The 17,945-nt window shown below is 39.6% G+C and overlaps 1 protein-coding gene across 1 annotated transcript in view; it reads left to right on the top strand.

Annotated features, from left to right (window-relative positions):
- Positions 1-17,945, top strand: part of TPR (translocated promoter region, nuclear basket protein) — a 59,738-nt gene that overhangs the window by 19,891 nt on the left and 21,902 nt on the right. Inside the window, exons 22-39 of the mRNA XM_014948540.1 lie at positions 251-417; positions 993-1,145; positions 1,787-1,903; positions 3,010-3,213; positions 3,296-3,480; positions 3,937-4,084; positions 4,484-4,621; positions 5,334-5,465; positions 5,865-5,995; positions 6,367-6,577; positions 6,949-7,095; positions 7,887-8,085; positions 8,729-8,934; positions 13,276-13,337; positions 14,217-14,425; positions 14,734-15,006; positions 15,806-15,954; positions 17,167-17,250. Coding sequence (XP_014804026.1) covers positions 251-417; positions 993-1,145; positions 1,787-1,903; positions 3,010-3,213; positions 3,296-3,480; positions 3,937-4,084; positions 4,484-4,621; positions 5,334-5,465; positions 5,865-5,995; positions 6,367-6,577; positions 6,949-7,095; positions 7,887-8,085; positions 8,729-8,934; positions 13,276-13,337; positions 14,217-14,425; positions 14,734-15,006; positions 15,806-15,954; positions 17,167-17,250 — 2,915 coding nt within the window. The remainder of the gene's footprint in view (positions 1-250; positions 418-992; positions 1,146-1,786; positions 1,904-3,009; positions 3,214-3,295; positions 3,481-3,936; positions 4,085-4,483; positions 4,622-5,333; positions 5,466-5,864; positions 5,996-6,366; positions 6,578-6,948; positions 7,096-7,886; positions 8,086-8,728; positions 8,935-13,275; positions 13,338-14,216; positions 14,426-14,733; positions 15,007-15,805; positions 15,955-17,166; positions 17,251-17,945) is intronic.

Raw genomic sequence — 17,945 nt, 5'->3', positions numbered from 1 at the left:
TTTTTATTTGAAAGAACTTAATTCTTCTAGGCTACTTATTTTTAAGTAGCCATTTCTTTTGTCTGAATCAACAATGTTTATTGTAAGCCACTGTTGATTAGGGCTGACAATTTTATTTCGGGAGGCTTTGTGAGGGTGGTTGTGTTTTCTGTGTTACTATGCTAAAAAGACTTCAGTTTTTCAACAGAGCAGTGGTTTTAAAAATTGAATTAAATGTGATTGATTAATTACTGTGTTTTAATATTAATAGGTCAGCCTAGTACAAATGAAGATGTGGATGATCTTGTGAGTCGATTAAGACAAGCTGATGAACAAGTTAATGACCTGAGAGAAAGACTCAAGACTAGTTCTAGTAATGTGGAACAGTACAGGGCCATGGTTCTTAGTCTCGAGGAATCCCTTAATAAGGAAAAACAAGTAAGTGGTTACCATTCATTGTTTGTTAGAGCAAAAGCAGAAAAGATGGTTTGATTGTAGGCGTTTTTTCTTGTACTGTAGTTTGTAGGATTACAGGAGGAAGTATAAAAAACCTCAGGTTAGAAGGCACTAGAATATAAAGTAGCAGATGATATTTTAGGCAATTTTATTAGAAATACATCCAGTAGGTGATGGAGTGCTGTTTGTCTGGTGTCCATGTTCTCTCCCTGTCTGTGTTCTGTTACTGTAAAAACTTCATTGTGGCTTGATAAGGTTTAGCAATATTGCAGACTAGCATGTAATAAAAAGATATGCTGGTTACTGCACACTTAAGTGTAGCTGCCTAGAACTTTTCTTAGATATGCTTCATGAAGTATTGCAGCTTTAAAGGGGAATAAAAACCAGAAAATATTTTCAATTCTATTTGTAATTTTCAAGATTTTCAGCATTGCTCTAAATGAGATGCTGAGAATACCTGTTCTGACTTTAAAATGTTAATAAAATACTGATTTCACATCAGAATACCATATTTAAATGGAAAAAAAATTGATCTGTTATGATGGATTTCAATGAAGGTGACAGAGGAAGTTCGTGCAACAGTGGAAGCTCGTCTGAAGGAATCTTCAGAGTATCAAGCACAGCTGGAGAAAAAGCTGATGGAGTCAGAGAAAGAAAAGCAAGAACTGCAAGAGGAGAAGCGTAAAGCTTTGGAGAATATGGAACAACAGGTATGTGCTGAATGCCCCCTCCCTTAAACTCCCTGGTAGAGAGTCCACGAGAATGCACTTTTATGTAATTCCCTAAGCTTCAATTTGTGTCCGAACTGAAATCTCTTAGGATGTACAAAAGGCTAACTAAACTTGAGAGGTTTCCAAACATGAGTAGTACATTAACCTTATCACTTTGTTAGGGTGATTGTGTGTTAAAAGCCATATCTTCCTGAACTTTGAGCGCTGTTCTGCAGAAAAACAAGAGTAAAAGCCTTTGAGAAGGGTTTTAGAAAACCTTTTTTGGACTGTGAGCCAAACCCAAATTTGTAGCATGCATGTATTTTAAAACCAGAATGGTCTATTTGTCTGGTTTCTATTTGGGCTCTTATTGGGGTTGAAAGAAACAGGATCACTGCAACTAGAATTTACTGCACTCCTGACTCTGAAAGAACAGTAAGACATTTTTACCAGGAAAGAGCTCTGTATTATTTCCTTTAGATTAAAATTAGTGTTAGAAAACAAATAAACAAATCACCCTTTGGTTCTGCATATTTACAGCTGTCTACATTCAAAGCCTTGCTGTGTTCAATTCTCTGTAAAATACTTTGCCATTTACTCTTGGTTTTGTTTTGTTGTTGTTGTCCCCCCCACCACTATAGCTGTCAGAACTGAAGAAGAGTCTGTCAACTGTGCAATCAGAAGTTCAGGAAGCTCTTCAGAGAGCCAGCACAGCGCTAAGTAATGAACAACAAGCCAGACGTGACTGCCAGGAACAAGTAAGTTACAGTATTTGTCTATTTTAGCCAGAGGTCGTAAACTTCATGTTAGTTTTTCATTGAGAAACTGTTTTAAGTTCAACAGAAAAAACAATGGTAATGCCGCTGATCAGAGACTTGCGGAGGCAAGAGAAGCTCTATAAGAGCACTTTAATTTGTGAACAGCTGCTTATTTAGTGCTTCGCTTTTCCACCTGATCAAACATTGTGGTAATATCAACTAAACTGACTTTGAATATTAAGTTGTGCTGTAAGCACAGTTTCTGTCGCATTTAAAAAACCACAGATGCAAGGGGTTACTGTTTCTAAGGTCTGATTCATTGTGTAAAAAAAAAAATAAATGGTTGTGGAATGGAATGAAGGTAACTGTTTTTAATTAATTGCTACTTTGCTGTCCTAAGTGGGGAGCAAAAAAGAAAACTGAACTCTCACAACAAGACAATGGGGAAAATACCGTTCTAACCTGAAACAGAATTGTCATCTTTTAAAAATGGGGCCATATGTTATTTAGCAGCAACTGATAAGATTGTCTTGTTACTGACTGTTTTTTAAAGAGAATCTACTTTTCTGCAGGTGAGAGTTGCAGCAAAGCTGGTTGGTGTAAAAGATATAGAAAAAATTTTGGCTGTTGTTTAATGCAATCCAAAATTTTATAGACAATCATTTTCTTTTTTTTTTTTCCAGCTAATACTATTACCATAGTCTCTCCTTAACTTTTTAATCTTATGCAGTAAATGTATTTGCTTGTTCACATGTGGAACTAACTAGTGGATGTTCTTAGACTAATACATGCCTCTTATCTATGCAGTATCTACAGGATGAGGTTTGATTGTAGAATAACTATAGAGAGTGTGTCCTCCTTTTAGCCACTTAAAGTTATTTCAGATTCTAATTTTTCTTGAAAATAGTAAATTTTTTTAGGGGAACCATTCTAAGCTTATCCTCTTTTTTTTTTTTTTTTGTACTTGAATCACAAAGGTTTTGGCCAGTGGTTTTCTTTTTGATTAGTGGTCACTGTTTTTTTCTGGTACTTGAGAATCTCTGTACCTGTCAAACATAAAACTTTAAAAGTAATAGAATGCATTTTGTTATCTTTTTCTCCTGCAGGCAAAGATGGCTTCTGAAGCTCAAAATAAATACGAAAGGGAATTAATGCTCCATGCTGCTGATGTCGAAGCATTACAGGCTATTAAAGAGCAAGTTGCCAAGAACACAGCAGTAAGGCAGCAGCTAGAGGAAGCTGCTCAGAAAGCTGAGTCTGAATTGTTAGAATGCAAAGCCTCCTGGGAAGAGAGAGAGAGAATGATCAAGGTATGATTGTTTTATGATTTCAGTGGGTTTCTTCGGTTACCAGCTTTCACAGAATTAAGTCATTGAACAATTTTCGTTGTAGGATGAAGCTTCAAAACTTGCATCCCGCTGTGAAGACTTGGAAAAACAAAATCGATTATTACATGAACAGCTGGAAAGTCTAAGTGATAAGATGGTGACCTCTATGAAAGAAGCAATGCCAAGTGCAGTGAACGTTTCTCTCAATGAGGAAGGCAAATCCCAGGAACAAATCTTAGAAATTCTTAGGTAAATTTAGCTCTGGGCTCCTTTTCTTGGTGGTTATAAATTCAGTTGCCACATTGAAGAGTTCTGTATTACTTTATATTTGAAGGCTAATGTATAAAATTTAAGTGATTTAAGTGCTTTTTTGCTTGGTTGGGAGATGGTTGCTCTACATCAGGTAACTAATTGAGGAGATTTCTTTCTACTCCTAGGAAAAAACTGTGAGTTGATTATGACAGGAAGCTAAGTCAGATTTGAGTGAATGTGATTACCAAGAAAGTTTTAGAGGTGATTTTTTTCTCATTGTGGTTCTTAGGAGGTTTATGTAGATTTTTAAGGATTTTTATCTAGGATTTTCTTTTCGATCTTTCTGAACAATTTTCTATACCCGGTAGGCCTTCAGATACAGGATGTTTCAAGTTAAAATGCTTTATTTTGCATTTTCATTGATGTGATGTGTTGTTCATTTTCTTATTTCAGATTTATACGTCGAGAAAAGGAGATTGCTGAAACTAGATTTGAAGTGGCCCAAGTGGAGAGTTTGCGTTACCGTCAGAGAGTGGAGCACCTGGAAAGAGAACTCCAGGAACTGCAAGACAGTCTCAATGCTGAGAGAGAGAAGGTGCAGGTATGGTGTGATATTTTTGCTTATGATTTCAGTAAGTAGAGAGGGCTGTTTTATATGTTCTACTCTTTGTCTTTGCTGCTTGTGCCCAAAAATGAAGTTTTGGAAGAATCGGGAGCTTTTAAACTGAGGTTGCTATGTAGCCAAATGGAGGATCTTGTTTTGAGTCTTGTTAAGCAGTGTGGCAATTCCAAAATCACATAAGGAGGGAAAATAAAGCTAACTTCTCTCATTATTTTTTTCCCTATCTCCCATTTCTTAAGTGAAAATTACTTGTTTTGAATGTACGTGTGAGATAATGAATGCCATGATAGCTTTCTAAGATAGTGTTAATGCCAGATCCAGGTAAATATATATGCATGTGCAAGCAAAACAAATGACTGAGTCAAATCTTTTCAAAAGGTAACAGCAAAAACCATTGCACAACATGAAGAATTAATGAAAAAAACTGAGACCATGAACGTACTGATAGAAACCAACAAGATGTTAAGAGAAGAGAAGGAGAGACTAGAACAAGAGCTACAACAAATTCAAGCCAAGGTTAGTACTGAGGTTCATGTATATCTTCCAGATGCTCAAGCTGATGAGTTAGTGTCTGGATATACCATTGCTAATTACAATAAATACATGGTTTAGATTGTGATTATTCCTTGACATCATACACAAATGAATGAGGAAACTTTCCCCTTAGAATTTTAGAAGACATTGGTCCACCTAGAACGTTGGGAAGTTTGAGGTTCGGTGTCATTTAAATGAAACTGAAAATTGGCATTTATCCAGCAGCAGGGATGTTATCAGCAGATAAATGAAAAATTGCACAGGAATACATATAAAGCAAACCACAGATTTATTAAGAGTTTGAGGGAGATACATGCTTCATTCCATTTCTACATGCCAGTTATTTTCATGGAATCCAGTGTGGTGTTGTTTGGCTTCTAACATGTAATTAATAATCTGTTTCCTGTGCCAAAGTACAAAGAGTAACAATTTAAGATTGTGAAGTCATGCCTGTGTTATATTTTTTTTTTCCCCCCTCTGTTGGATCATCCCCTGCTCTTGCTCCTCATCCCTTTCTCTGGCCCCCGCTGACCACTGGGAGACAGAGTTGGAAAAGAAGCTATATCATGATTTCTTCAGGGTGTTGGATTTGCTCTCTGTGTCCCTTTTATCATCATTTTTCAAGTCCTACCATATTCCATTTCCTTCAGTCTCATAAGATCCAGAGGGTTTAACCCCGATTGTGTTTTTTCAGGTACGCAAGCTTGAGGCAGACATTTTGCCTCTACAAGAGTCTAATGCTGAACTGAGTGAGAAAAGTGGAATGTTGCAGGCAGAGAAAAAGCTGTTGGAAGAAGATGTGAAACGCTGGAAAGCCCGGACTCAGGTGGGGAATGCATATTTTCAAAGATGTTGGCAGGGGTAGGGGTGGAGGGTTGAAGAACTGGAAAAAAGTTCTAAATGTTCTTAACAACTAAGAAATTTATTTGAATTATAAAGCATTGCTTATGCAGCTTCAAAATAAGCTATTCTAATTCATAGGCATTCCAAATCAAAATGCAAAAGCAGTAGCTCTAATTCAAAGAGATTTTCTGGATATAACTGTATAACCATCTTATACACACCTGCCTGGATGCAGTCCTGAGCAACATGCTCTAGCTCTAGGCAATCCTGCTTCAGCAGGGGAGTTGGACTAGATGATCTCTATGGTCCCTTCCAACTCTAAAAAAATTCAGTGAAAGTCAGTGAAATTATGAAAATGCAAACTGTTTTCTCAACTTTTCAGCACTTACTGAGTCAACAGAAGGACACTGATCTTGAAGAGTATCGGAAGCTACTGTCAGAGAAGGAGGCAAACACCAAGCGTATACAACAAATGAGTGAAGAAACAGGCAGGCTTAAAGCAGAAATAGCCAGGTGTGGTATAAATCAATTAGTAAAAAGTTTTGTGCAAAGCAAAATAATTTAAATAAAGCTGTATCTGGAAGTGTAATTTCTTAACTGTCTCTATGTAACTGTGAAACCTTTGGTATTCCTAACTGTAGCTTGATAATGCACAGGTAGAAGGAAGTGAGTATTGTTTTGGAAGTTGTCTTTTTGCTGAACTTACTCTAATTGATTTTGTAGAATAATTTGGATTCTACAAATACCCGTTTGCATTGCAAAATTCTAGAAAACATAATTTCCTACAAATAATGCCTGTGTTATTACATAAATGAGCAACATTGAAATGTATTAATTATTTCAAACATCTCATTTGCATCTTCCTCCAATCTCTTGTTATTTAGAGCTAATGCATCCTTAACTACAAGCCAGAATCTTGTTCAGAGCCTGAAGGATGAAGTAACTAAGATAAGAACAGAAAAGGATACTTTGCAGAAAGAACTAGATGCTAAAGTGGCTGACATACAAGAAAAAGTGAAAACTATAACACAGGTCAAGAAAATTGGGCGCAGATACAAGACTCAGTATGAGGAGCTGAAGGCACAGCATGATAAGGTAGATATGTTTTCTCTTTGTTTGCAAAGAAATTCTATTTTAAAAGTATGTTTTCATCTAGAGTCATGTATAATCTAGCTAATGATCTTCACAGTCTCTTAGTATAATACAGTATGAATACTTAACCTGTGAAGAGAAAAGCGGAAAATCACATTGTTTCTTCTGCTGTTAGCTCAAACTGCCACAAAGCATGAGCTGCATGTCACTAAATACTTTGCAACACTATTAACAAAACTTCGGAGTTCAGTAGAATTCCTGTGTTTTGCCCAGAATTTTTTAAACTATCAGTTTGCACGCAGAGCAACTTGTGAAAGTAGTGACATACTAATCAGATAGTACCCTTTAGCCTGATACCGTTTGACATATTTCAGATGGTTGCCGAAGCATCAACTCAGCCTTTAGCAGAACAACAAGAAGAGCAAGTTTCTGCCCAGGAAGTACAAGAGCTGAAAGACACCCTCAGTCAGGCTGAGGCGAAGACAAAGTCTTTGGAGGCTCAGGTTGAAAGTTTACAAAAGGTAAGAACAGTGAACTGCCTCAGAGTTCTAGACTCTACTGCAGTCTTAAATGCCTAACTGTGAAGAATACAAGGGTGATCGTGTGTGTGTGTGTGTGTGTGCATGTATACACAGAGATATTTGAAGTGATATACAAGGGTGATCGTGTGTGTGTGTGTGTGCACGTATACACAGAGATATTTGAAGTGACCCATTTGTGCCTTACTTTGTCAGGAAAGGGAATTTAACCCTGGTGAAGTAATAGTAATGTATCTCATGCTGTTTCTTGGAATAAATAAGTGGGAAACAAAATGCTATTCTCTCAACTATTGCATTCAGAGAGGACTGGACTCCTCTACTGCTGATTAGAAGCTCTTTAACCTTAATACAGTGGTCAGCTAATATTAGTCCCTTGGAATTTGTTAGGCTCTATATTTGCCAAAGTAGCTGGTTATGGACAATACTGCACTCTCTCTCCGCAGACTGTAGCAGAAAAGGAAACTGAACTTAGAAATCTTCAGGAGCAGATAACGCAGCTACAATCAGAACTGGCTCGTTTGCATCAAGATCTGCAAGAGAAGACTACACAGGAAGAACAACTCAGGCAACAGATCACTGAGAAGGAAGAGAAAACTAGGAAGACCTTGCTTGCAGCCAAGCAGCATTCAGAGAGGACTGGACTCCTCTACTGCTGATTAGAAGCTCTTTAACCTTAATACAGTGGTCAGCTAATATTAGTCCCTTGGAATTTGTTAGGCTCTATATTTGCCAAAGTAGCTGGTTATGGACAATACTGCACTCTCTCTCCGCAGACTGTAGCAGAAAAGGAAACTGAACTTAGAAATCTTCAGGAGCAGATAACGCAGCTACAATCAGAACTGGCTCGTTTGCATCAAGATCTGCAAGAGAAGACTACACAGGAAGAACAACTCAGGCAACAGATCACTGAGAAGGAAGAGAAAACTAGGAAGACCTTGCTTGCAGCCAAGCAGAAAATTGCACAGTTAGCTGGTATATTATATTTTTTTCTGCCCTTAAGGTGTCATCTTCTGTTTGGGTTTTTGCTTATTCTTATGGAAAAGCGTTTAGACAGGATGCTTGGGAAAATGTGGCCTACTTCATATTTTACTTCAAAGTTTTTTTTCTGGATTAGATGTTACAGGAATTGTTCTTAAATTGCCCTTCAGGAGATGATAAAAATATATAACTAGCTGTACACTGTGGGGGAATGTTTTGCTTAGTTTTGGCCAGCCAAATTGGTCCCTTTGTTGATTAGAGCAGATTGACCCTACTAACAACTTGAGTAATTCTCCCCTTCCTTCTTCCCTCCCTAAGTGTACAGCTGCAAAACATATTGCTTCCTCTGTTTTTAATTATGTTGAGAGGAATGATGTTGCAAGAGCTTGCTAAAAAGTGTTGTTCTTTTGTGACTACTTTTTAATTTAAATTTTCATTTATATATATTTATTAGATATTTTTAATCAGAAAAATGGCATGTGAAAGTTAAAGTTACCTCTGAGAGCTCTGTCAATAGCTCTGCATTTTTAAGGTTTCAAAATACTTCAGTAACCTATTAAGAGAGACAGGCATTCAGCACACAGACTTAGTATGCAGCTTTACAGTGGTAAGACTGGATTCTTTCCTGTTCAATTAGGTACAAAAGAACAGCTAACAAAAGAAAATGAGGAGTGGAAGCAAAAGAGCAGCTCATTAGAAGAGCAGAAGACGGAATTGGAGGTGAGGATGAGTGCACTCAAATCCCAGTATGAAGGTCGAATCTGCCGCCTGGAAAGAGAGCTCAGAGAGCAGCAAGAGCGACACCATGAACAGCGAGATGAGCCACCAGAATCTACAAATAAGGTACAAAATCCTTATAGCTGGTTGTGGGACAGGAAACAAACAGCTTGTGTGTCTCATGACCGAGCGACAGCTCTCAGTATGAGGACCATTGTCCAACTTGGTTTGGTTTTTGTGCACACAGTAGTTAATACTCAGGACTACTTTATGTGAAGATGTTTTTTTCTGAACATCCTAAATAGCAGATGGAAATTCTTGTCATTGGTTTCCTATACTTTAAACAAAAAAAACCCAAACAGATGGAAAAAAAAAACCTAGCCAATGAGGCCAACAAACTGAGCACTGCAAACAGAGCAGGCAGACAGAGCATGTTGCGTCAGCCATGGTGTGGTAGGTGAGTTTGTGCAGCAGGGCGTGCAGAAGGGTGCCTCTTCGAAGGAGGGGCATTCCACTGGCTGAGTGGGAGACTTGAAAGACCCATAACCCAGCAACAAGGCACTGTTCTGTGACCATCTGCACAGGTCAAGGGTACTCAACCTACCTGACCTTCAAGACAGAATGGTGGGCACCCTCTCCCCACCATAGAGGGTGTTACTCTCTATGTTAGTGACTAGCTGGAGTGCATGGAGCTCCACCTGGGGATAGGTGAGGAGCTGATTGAGAGTTTATTGGTCAGCATTAAAGGGAGGACAGGAACAGGTGACATTACAGTGGGGGTCTGCTACAGGCTATCCAACCAGGAAGACCAGGCGGATGAGGCCCTCTATAGACGGATAGAAGCAGTAAATAGCAGATGGAAATTCTTGTCATTGGTTTCTTATACTCGAAACAAAAAAAAAAAAAAAAAAAACAAACAGACCAAAAAAAAACACCTAACCAATGAGGCCGACAAACTGAGCACTGCATTGATGATAACTTCCTTCTCTAGCACAAGCCCTGGTCCTCATGGGGGACTTCAAACACCCCAATATCTGTTGGAGGGGTAACGCAGGAGATTCCAGGAATGCATTGATGATAACTTCCTTCTCTAGGTGATAGAGGAGCCAATGAGGAGAGGTGCTATACTGCACCTTGTTCTCACCAGCAAGGAGGAGGAGGGGCATTCCACTGGCTGAGTGGGAGACTTGAAAGACCCATAACCCAGCAACAAGGCACTGTTCTGTGACCATCTGCACAGGTCAAGGGTACTCAACCTACCTGACCTTCAAGACAGAATGGTGGGCACCCTCTCCCCACCATAGAGGGTGTTACTCTCTATGTTAGTGACTGATAACTTCCTTCTCTAGGTGATAGAGGAGCCAATGAGGAGAGGTGCTATACTGCACCTTGTTCTCACCAGCAAGGAGGAGGTGGTGGGGAATGCTGGAAGGAGCTGGTGGGGAAAGCTCAAAGGCAGCCTTGGCTGCAGAGACCGTGAAATAGTGGAGTACAGAAGCTCAAAGGCAGCCTTGGCTGCAGTGACCGCGAAATAGTGGAGTTCAAGATCTTTAGGGTAGTGAGGAGAATGCACAGTAAGCTCACTGCTTAAGGGAAGAGCAACTGACATTATCGGAATGCACAGTAAGCTCACTGCTTAAGGGAAAAGCAACTGATATTATCAAAGCATTTGACACTGCCCCATGTGACATCCTTGTTTCTAAATTGGAGGGACATGGATTTGATGTATGGACCACTTGGTGGATAAGGAATTGGCTGGATGGTCGAACTCAAAGAGTTGTGGTCAACATCTTGATGTCCAAGAGGGTGACCAGTGATGAGTGGTGTTCCTCAAGGGTTGGTATTGGGATCACTGCTGTTTGACATCTTTGTTGGCAACATGGACAATGGGATTGAGAAGCACCTTCAGCAAGTTTGCTGACAACACCAAGCTAGGTGGAGCAGTTGACACGCTGGAGGGAAGGGATGCCATCCAGAGGGACCTGGACAGGCTGGAGATGCGTCTTTCCAGGAATGCATTGATGATAACTTCCTTCTTTAGGTGATAGAGGAACCAATGAGGAGAGGTGCTATACTGTACCATGTTCTCACCAGCAAGGAGGACGTGGTGGGGAATGCTGGAAGGAGCTGGTGGTGAAAGCTCAAAGGCAGCCTTGGCTGCAGTGACCGCGAAATAGTGGAGTTCAAGATCTTTAGGGTAGTGAGGAGAATGCACAGTAAGCTCACTGCTTAAGGGAAGAGCAACTGACATTATCGACCTGGACTTTTGCAAAGCATTTGACACTGCCCCATGTGACATCCTTGTTTCTAAATTGGAGGGACATGGATTTGATGTATGGACCACTTGGTGGATAAGGAATTGGCTGGATGGTCGAACTCAAAGAGTTGTGGTCAACATCTTGATGTCCAAGAGGGTGACCAGTGATGAGTGGTGTTCCTCAAGGGTTGGTATTGGGATCACTGCTGTTTGACATCTTTGTTGGCAACATGGACAATGGGATTGAGAAGCACCTTCAGCAAGTTTGCTGACAACACCAAGCTAGGTGGAGCAGTTGACACGCTGGAGGGAAGGGATGCCATCCAGAGGGACCTGGACAGGCTGGAGATGTGTCTTTGTGTAAACCTTGTTCTCACCAGCAAGGAGGACGTGGTGGGGAATGCTGGAAGGAGCTGGTGGTGAAAGCTCAAAGGCAGCCTTGGCTGCAGTGACCGCGAAATAGTGGAGTTCAAGATCTTTAGGGTAGTGAGGAGAATGCACAGTAAGCTCACTGCTTAAGGGAAGAGCAACTGACATTATCGACCTGGACTTTTGCAAAGCATTTGACACTGCCCCATGTGACATCCTTGTTTCTAAATTGGAGGGACATGGATTTGATGTATGGACCACTTGGTGGATAAGGAATTGGCTGGATGGTCGAACTCAAAGAGTTGTGGTCAACATCTTGATGTCCAAGAGGGTGACCAGTGATGAGTGGTGTTCCCCAAGGGTTGGTATTGGGATCACTGCTGTTTGACATCTTTGTTGGCAACATGGACAATGGGATTGAGAAGCACCTTCAGCAAGTTTGCTGACGACACCAAGCTAGGTGGAGCAGTTGACACGCTGGAGGGAAGGGATGCCATCCAGAGGGACCTGGACAGGCTGGAGATGCGTCTTTGTGTAAACCTCATGAAGTTCAACAAGGCCAAATAAAAGGTCCTGCACATGGGTCAGGGCAATCCCAAGCACAAATGCAGGTTGGATCATTGCTCTCAAATGAATTGAGAGCAGCCCTGCGGTAGTGTTGGTGGATGAGAAGCTCAACATGAGCTGGCAATGTGCACTTGCAGCCTAGAAAGCCAACCGCATCCTGGGCTGCATCAAAAGAAGTGTGGCCAGCAGGTCAAGGGGGGTGGTTCTGCCCCTCTACTCCACTCTAGTGAGGCCCCACCTGGACTACTGCGTCCAGCTCTGGAGCACCCATCATTAGAAGGATATGGCCTGTTGGAGTGAGTCTGGAGGAGGGCTATGAAGGTGATCAGAGGGGCTGGGGCACCTCTGCTATGAAGACTGACTGGAGAAGAGAAGGCTCTGGAGAGACCTCATAGCAGCCTTCCAGTACCTAAAGAGGGCCTACAGGAGAGATGGAGAGGGACTCTTTATCAGAGAGTGTAACGATAGGACAAGGGGTAACAGTTTTAAACTGAAAGAGGGGAGATTTAGTTAGGTATTAGGAAGAAATTCTTTCCTGTGAGGGTGGTGAGGCACTGATACAGGTTTCCCAGAGAAGCTGGGGATGTCCCATCCCAGGAAATAGTCAAGGTTGGACAGGGCATTGGAAAGCAACCTGGTCTAGTGCAAGATGTCCCTGCCCCACGGCAGGGGGGTTGAAACTCAATGGTCTTTAAGGTCCCTTCCAACTCCAACCATTCTATGATTCTGTGAAAGTGCTATTGAAGTCCCATTGTTCCTTGGTTTTGGAAATAAACAAGTTGGTTTTAGTAAGGATTCAGAACTTAATTTAAAAATTAATTCTTGCCATAGTCAGAATTCCCGGTGCTGGCAAGCGTAGAGTTATGTCATTATTCACTGTGAATCAGCCAGTGAACTGTTTGCACTCTGCTCTCTGTTTTTGTATTTTTATCCATGTGTTCTAGTTTGTATTGTTCCAATACCATTATTCACTGTGAATCAGCCAGTGAACTGCTTGCACTCTGCTCTCTTTGTATTTTTATCCATGTGTTCTAGCTTGTATTGTTCCAATAGCTTCAGAAGATACCAGAGAAATTTCTGAATGGGTTTACATACTTGGTATGACTGGTATGATTTGTCTTGGGGAATCTGCAGTAATCATGGAGTCTAAGTAGATATGCTAACGAGTCTGTTAGAGAAAAGATTGTTAATAGATCTGTCTGCTGAAGTATTTTTAGCAAATTGCTCTCTGTATTTCTAATGTACATGGTATGATACTGTTTCTTATTTAATAGGTCCCAGAACAGCAGAGGCAAATCTCACTCAAGTCTACTCCAGCTTCAGGTGAAAGAGGAATGTGAGTTGAAGGGTTTGGGGATTTTGCTGAGTTTCTGTGGTCGTTGTTTCTTGGTTTTGTCTTTGTCTAGTTGCTCTTCTTTTTAGTAAACCACTGGCTTTTCACAATTTTTCTTAAGCACCTTTGAAGATATTGATTGATGTAATACATTCCTCCTGTTTTCTCAGCTACGTTTAATCAGTAAAGCTTTTAAGCTTTTAAATTGTCCTATTAGCTATTGGGGACATGGTATCTGGGGAGCATAGAAGATTTTAAAAATGTTTTCAAACCTCAGGATTCTTGAAGTTATGCAGTTTTCATTGTTACCTTTAAGCTTAGTTTTGGGAGGGATCTTCTTTGTGCAAAAATCTCAAACATGAGAAACAAACTAAGTAGACAATAACAACAGATAAAATAATCGAATGGCTAAGTTCTAAAATGGGAAATATTACTGTATTACAGAGTTTAGATAACAAACTCCCTTTCAAGGAAGGCTTTCGAAAATGCCTCTTAAAATTTGGCTGATCCTTGTCCCAACCAAGAGACATTGTAGCTCTGTAGTGAGTGAATCACTTAGTTTTAATGTGGTAAAGACCACCACAGCTAATAGTAAAAGCTATGCACTGCTCCTTGTGATCTGCTTACAGATCTCTAGTTGATTACCTTTGAAGAAACCTGTCAAACCTCTAAACTGGACAAAATACTACTGAGAGCATAGTGGATCTGTCTTGGGTTTTTTTTAAACGATAAATAAATTTTGGAAGACAATTCGTTACATGCTTGTAAGGCTTTTGAATTTTCAACCTGTAAAAATTAGTATTTCTGGATATGATAATATATTTACATTTTTAAAATCTGATTTCTGCACTACCGTGATGAAACCAATATCCTGTTTTTCAGTGCTAGCACTTCAGATCCACCAACAGCAAATATTAAACCAACTCCTGTTGTGTCAACTCCAAGTAAAGTGACTGCTGCTGCAATAGCTGGGAATAAGTCTACTCCAAGAGCCAGTATCCGTCCAATGGTTACACCTGCTACAGTCACCAATCCTACCACTACTCCAACGGCCACAGTTATGCCTACAACACAGGTGGAGACTCAGGAAGGTAAGCATTTTAGTATAGTGTAAGGATCTACAGTAATCATAAATGCTATCTTTGCCTTGAGATCTTGGTAATTACTAATTTCAAAGTATCTAAAATAGTTTCATTGTTCCTGCATCTCTTTCAATATTGCATGTTTGTGACTACTTCTGTTGCAACAAAGTTCATGACTCCTCAACTGAAGATGGGTTAAGGAATGTTAACTCAATCTGCAAAACATTGATTCTGCTTACTTGGGGCATTCTGAAATGGAGAATATGAACTGTATTAGATAATGAAGACAGATGAATATGCTACTGTTTGCCTTTCAGCTATGCAATCAGAAGGACCCGTGGAGCATGTTCCAGTCTTTGGAAGCACTAGTGGCTCTGTGCGTTCCACTAGTCCTAATGTTCAGACGTCTCTCTCTCAGCCCATCTTGACCGTTCAGCAGCAGACACAAGCGACTGCTTTTGTGCAGCCCACTCAACAAAGTCATCCTCAGATTGAGCCCGCTAATCAGGAGCCCTCCCCTACCATCGTAGAAGTTGTCCAGAGCTCTCAAATAGAGAGGCCCTCCACTTCTACTGCAGTGTTTGGCACAGGTTGGTTTTATTTATACGCCTACCTTTTTGAATAGTTCCTTTTATGTAGCTCCATTTGAACCCTTGTTGAACCAGGCATAACTTTGGCATAAGAATTGGGAATTGGTGCTTTTTCTCTTTTTTTTCTGCTTTAGTTTATTGCGTGTTTTACAAACTTCTGAGGTTATGTTGTTTTCTTGAACTTTCAAAATGATATCTCTGAAATGCTGTTGTCACTCATTCCTTAAAGTAGAAAATAAAACCTCCGGTTTGTTTTATCTTTTCAGAGCAGTAGAGAGGTTTAATTAGACCTCTCTGACTCTGTTTCCATGGTACTGTTGGAGCAACATTAATTTTAGGAGTCATGAGTAAGCTGTTTAAGCTGGAATATAAAATTCAGAGAAGAACTCTAAAGCTACCCAGTGTGATACACTGTTGCACGTCTGTTTGCGTGGCATAGTGTTTATTTTGGTGATGAACTTTTCCCCAAAACATACTTTTGTAAATTGCTTTTTTTGTTTCCCAGCTGTTAAACTTTTAGGTCTACTTGTCAAAAGCAAAGATGTTGGAAGAAATATTTCAGTTGTACCCAGAAGCTTACATTAGGTGTCAATTAGGTTGTGGATGTAGGTCCAAGAACATAAGACTTGTAGCAAAAAGGGCTGATGATTTTCATGTCCTAGGAAATGGCACAAGGTGATTCTATCTGATTCTGTTTGTTATGATTCAATGTAGTAAAAGAGGTGATCTTCCAGAGTAAAAGAGAAAAGCTTTTGATTTTCTTTTGGTGCTCTGAAAATAAGTGAGAGACTCTTTTAAGTTTCAGCTACTCCAAGTTCTTCACTGTCTAAACGTCCACGAGAGGAAGAGGAGGATAACACTGTGGAAAACTCAGACCAAATTTCAGAGGAAACAGTGGATGTACCTCTTCCAAAGAAACTGAGAAGCATACAGAGAGTTGGACCTGAGGTTTGCAAGAACATAAAATGCTACTACTTAATCTGTCCCTTTGGAAGATTTTAATGAAAGAGCAAGTATATTACTTCAGAGCAAGTCAATTAATTCTTAACATGCTTCTTAATCTGTCGGGGAGGAGGCAGTTATGTTTGGGTATTGTAAAAGGCAGAGATTGTACCACTTGCAGTGAAGGATACAAATGTTAGTGAACCGTAGGATGGAAGTGAAAGGGCCATATCCTAGCATTGAGCAGGAATAAGTTAAGACATTTTTTTCAGTGTGTTCTGGAAGGTCATTGTCTACAGTTCTTCTGCAATAAAATACAGTTTACTTGAGGAGACACCAGGAAAGCAAAGATGAGTTCAGTGGAAAAGCTTACAGGAGATGCATGTGAATTATTGGTGCGAAGGAACTTGGATGTCCTGCAAAAAGAGAAATGGACTTGAGACAGAACCTTAGAGCAGACAACTCATGAGTAATGTTAAGGAAGTCAAAGACCTTTTTTGCGTAACAGAAAAGGGCAAGATTGCATAAGAACATTATCACTTAATTAGCTGGAAGGTCATTGTCTACAGTTCTTCTGCAATAAAATACAGTGCTGGAAGGTCATTGTCTACAGTTCTTCTGCAGTAAAATACAGTGTACTTTACTTGAGGAGACACCAGGAAAGCAAAGATGAGTTCAGTGGAAAAGCTTACAGGAGATGCATGTGAATTATTGGTGCGAAGGAACTTGGATGTCCTGCAAAAAGAGAAATGGACTTGAGACAGAACCTTAGAGCAGACAACTCATGAGTAATGTTAAGGAAGTCAAAGACCTTTTTTGCGTAACAGAAAAGGGCAAGATTGCATAAGAACATTATCACTTAATTAGCGGAAAGATGGAGGTGTAATGGGAAACCTGGAGGGTTCTTTTTTGGTCAGCGGAAAGATGGAGGTGTAATGGGAAACCTTGAGGGTTCTTCTGAAAAGATTTAGGGGCTCTGAGGTCCAGTGGACTGCAGTAGGAAAATTTTATTTCTCCAGAGCAGAGAAATGGGGTGCTAGATAAAAGTAGAGCTAAGGAATAATAAAAGAGGAACAATACGTTGCCCATGATCTTTGTGGAAAAAGATAATTTCCTTTAAAAAGTAAAAAAAAAAAAATAAAAATATAATCTCATGTTACAGAACCAAACTTTAAGGCTATGATATGTTTTAAATAAGAAAAATGTATGTTCTTTCAGGAGGAAGTGACAGCAGAAGAGAGCACTGATGGTGAGGTAGAAACTCAAACATACAATCAAGACTCACAAGACTCAATTGGAGAAGTAAGCATACTTGAAAAGAAAAAAAATCTTCATTTCAGCAGAAATAGCTATCTTCTCTTTTTTTTTCCCAAACACATAATATTTTTAGAAGTGAAATATCAAATCAGATCCTGCAGATTTCCATTGGAAACCATTTATAACTTTTTAATGTTTAAACTTAAAATGTTCAGGCATAGATACTCAATTTTTATTGCAATCTTACATATACCTATATAAGTAACATTCAGAACATTAATGAAGTTTTCTATTTTGAACTGTGATTTGATGTTTTAGAAATACTAGTATCCTTGACCCCAGATTTATATAGTGAAACTGAGATGTAGAGGTTAAATGAGTCACAGTCTTAAAGTGGAATTGGAGTTTTCAGTTCTTTGCTTATTCCTTTGGAGTACTTTTTGCTTTCTGGTTTTTCTTTTGCATAAAGATTTGACAAATCCTTGAGCAATCTTAGTGTTAGATGGGTCATGATGCAATAAAGGGAAAAAAAGTTGATTTTGTTTTAGTTCTGTAAAATGCTTGTTGTAGCTGTGTTAGGAAAGCCAAATACAAGTGAAAACCATTAATTAAATCTTCTTTTACCTCAGAAATGAGCAAAAGTTAAGGTAGTTCTCTAACTTGGCAAAACCTCACGTTGAGTTGTGCAATTTGTTTTCTTTAAGCATTGGTGGGTACTGAGTCTTTAGTCAGTCATTTTT

Source organism: Calidris pugnax, unplaced genomic scaffold (genome assembly GCF_001431845.1).
Source record: "Calidris pugnax isolate Ruff unplaced genomic scaffold, ASM143184v1 scaffold30, whole genome shotgun sequence".
NCBI classification, from domain to species: Eukaryota; Metazoa; Chordata; class Aves; order Charadriiformes; family Scolopacidae; genus Calidris; species Calidris pugnax.
Note: the sequence above shows the minus strand (reverse complement) of the source record. Positions and strands in the feature narration are given on the sequence as shown.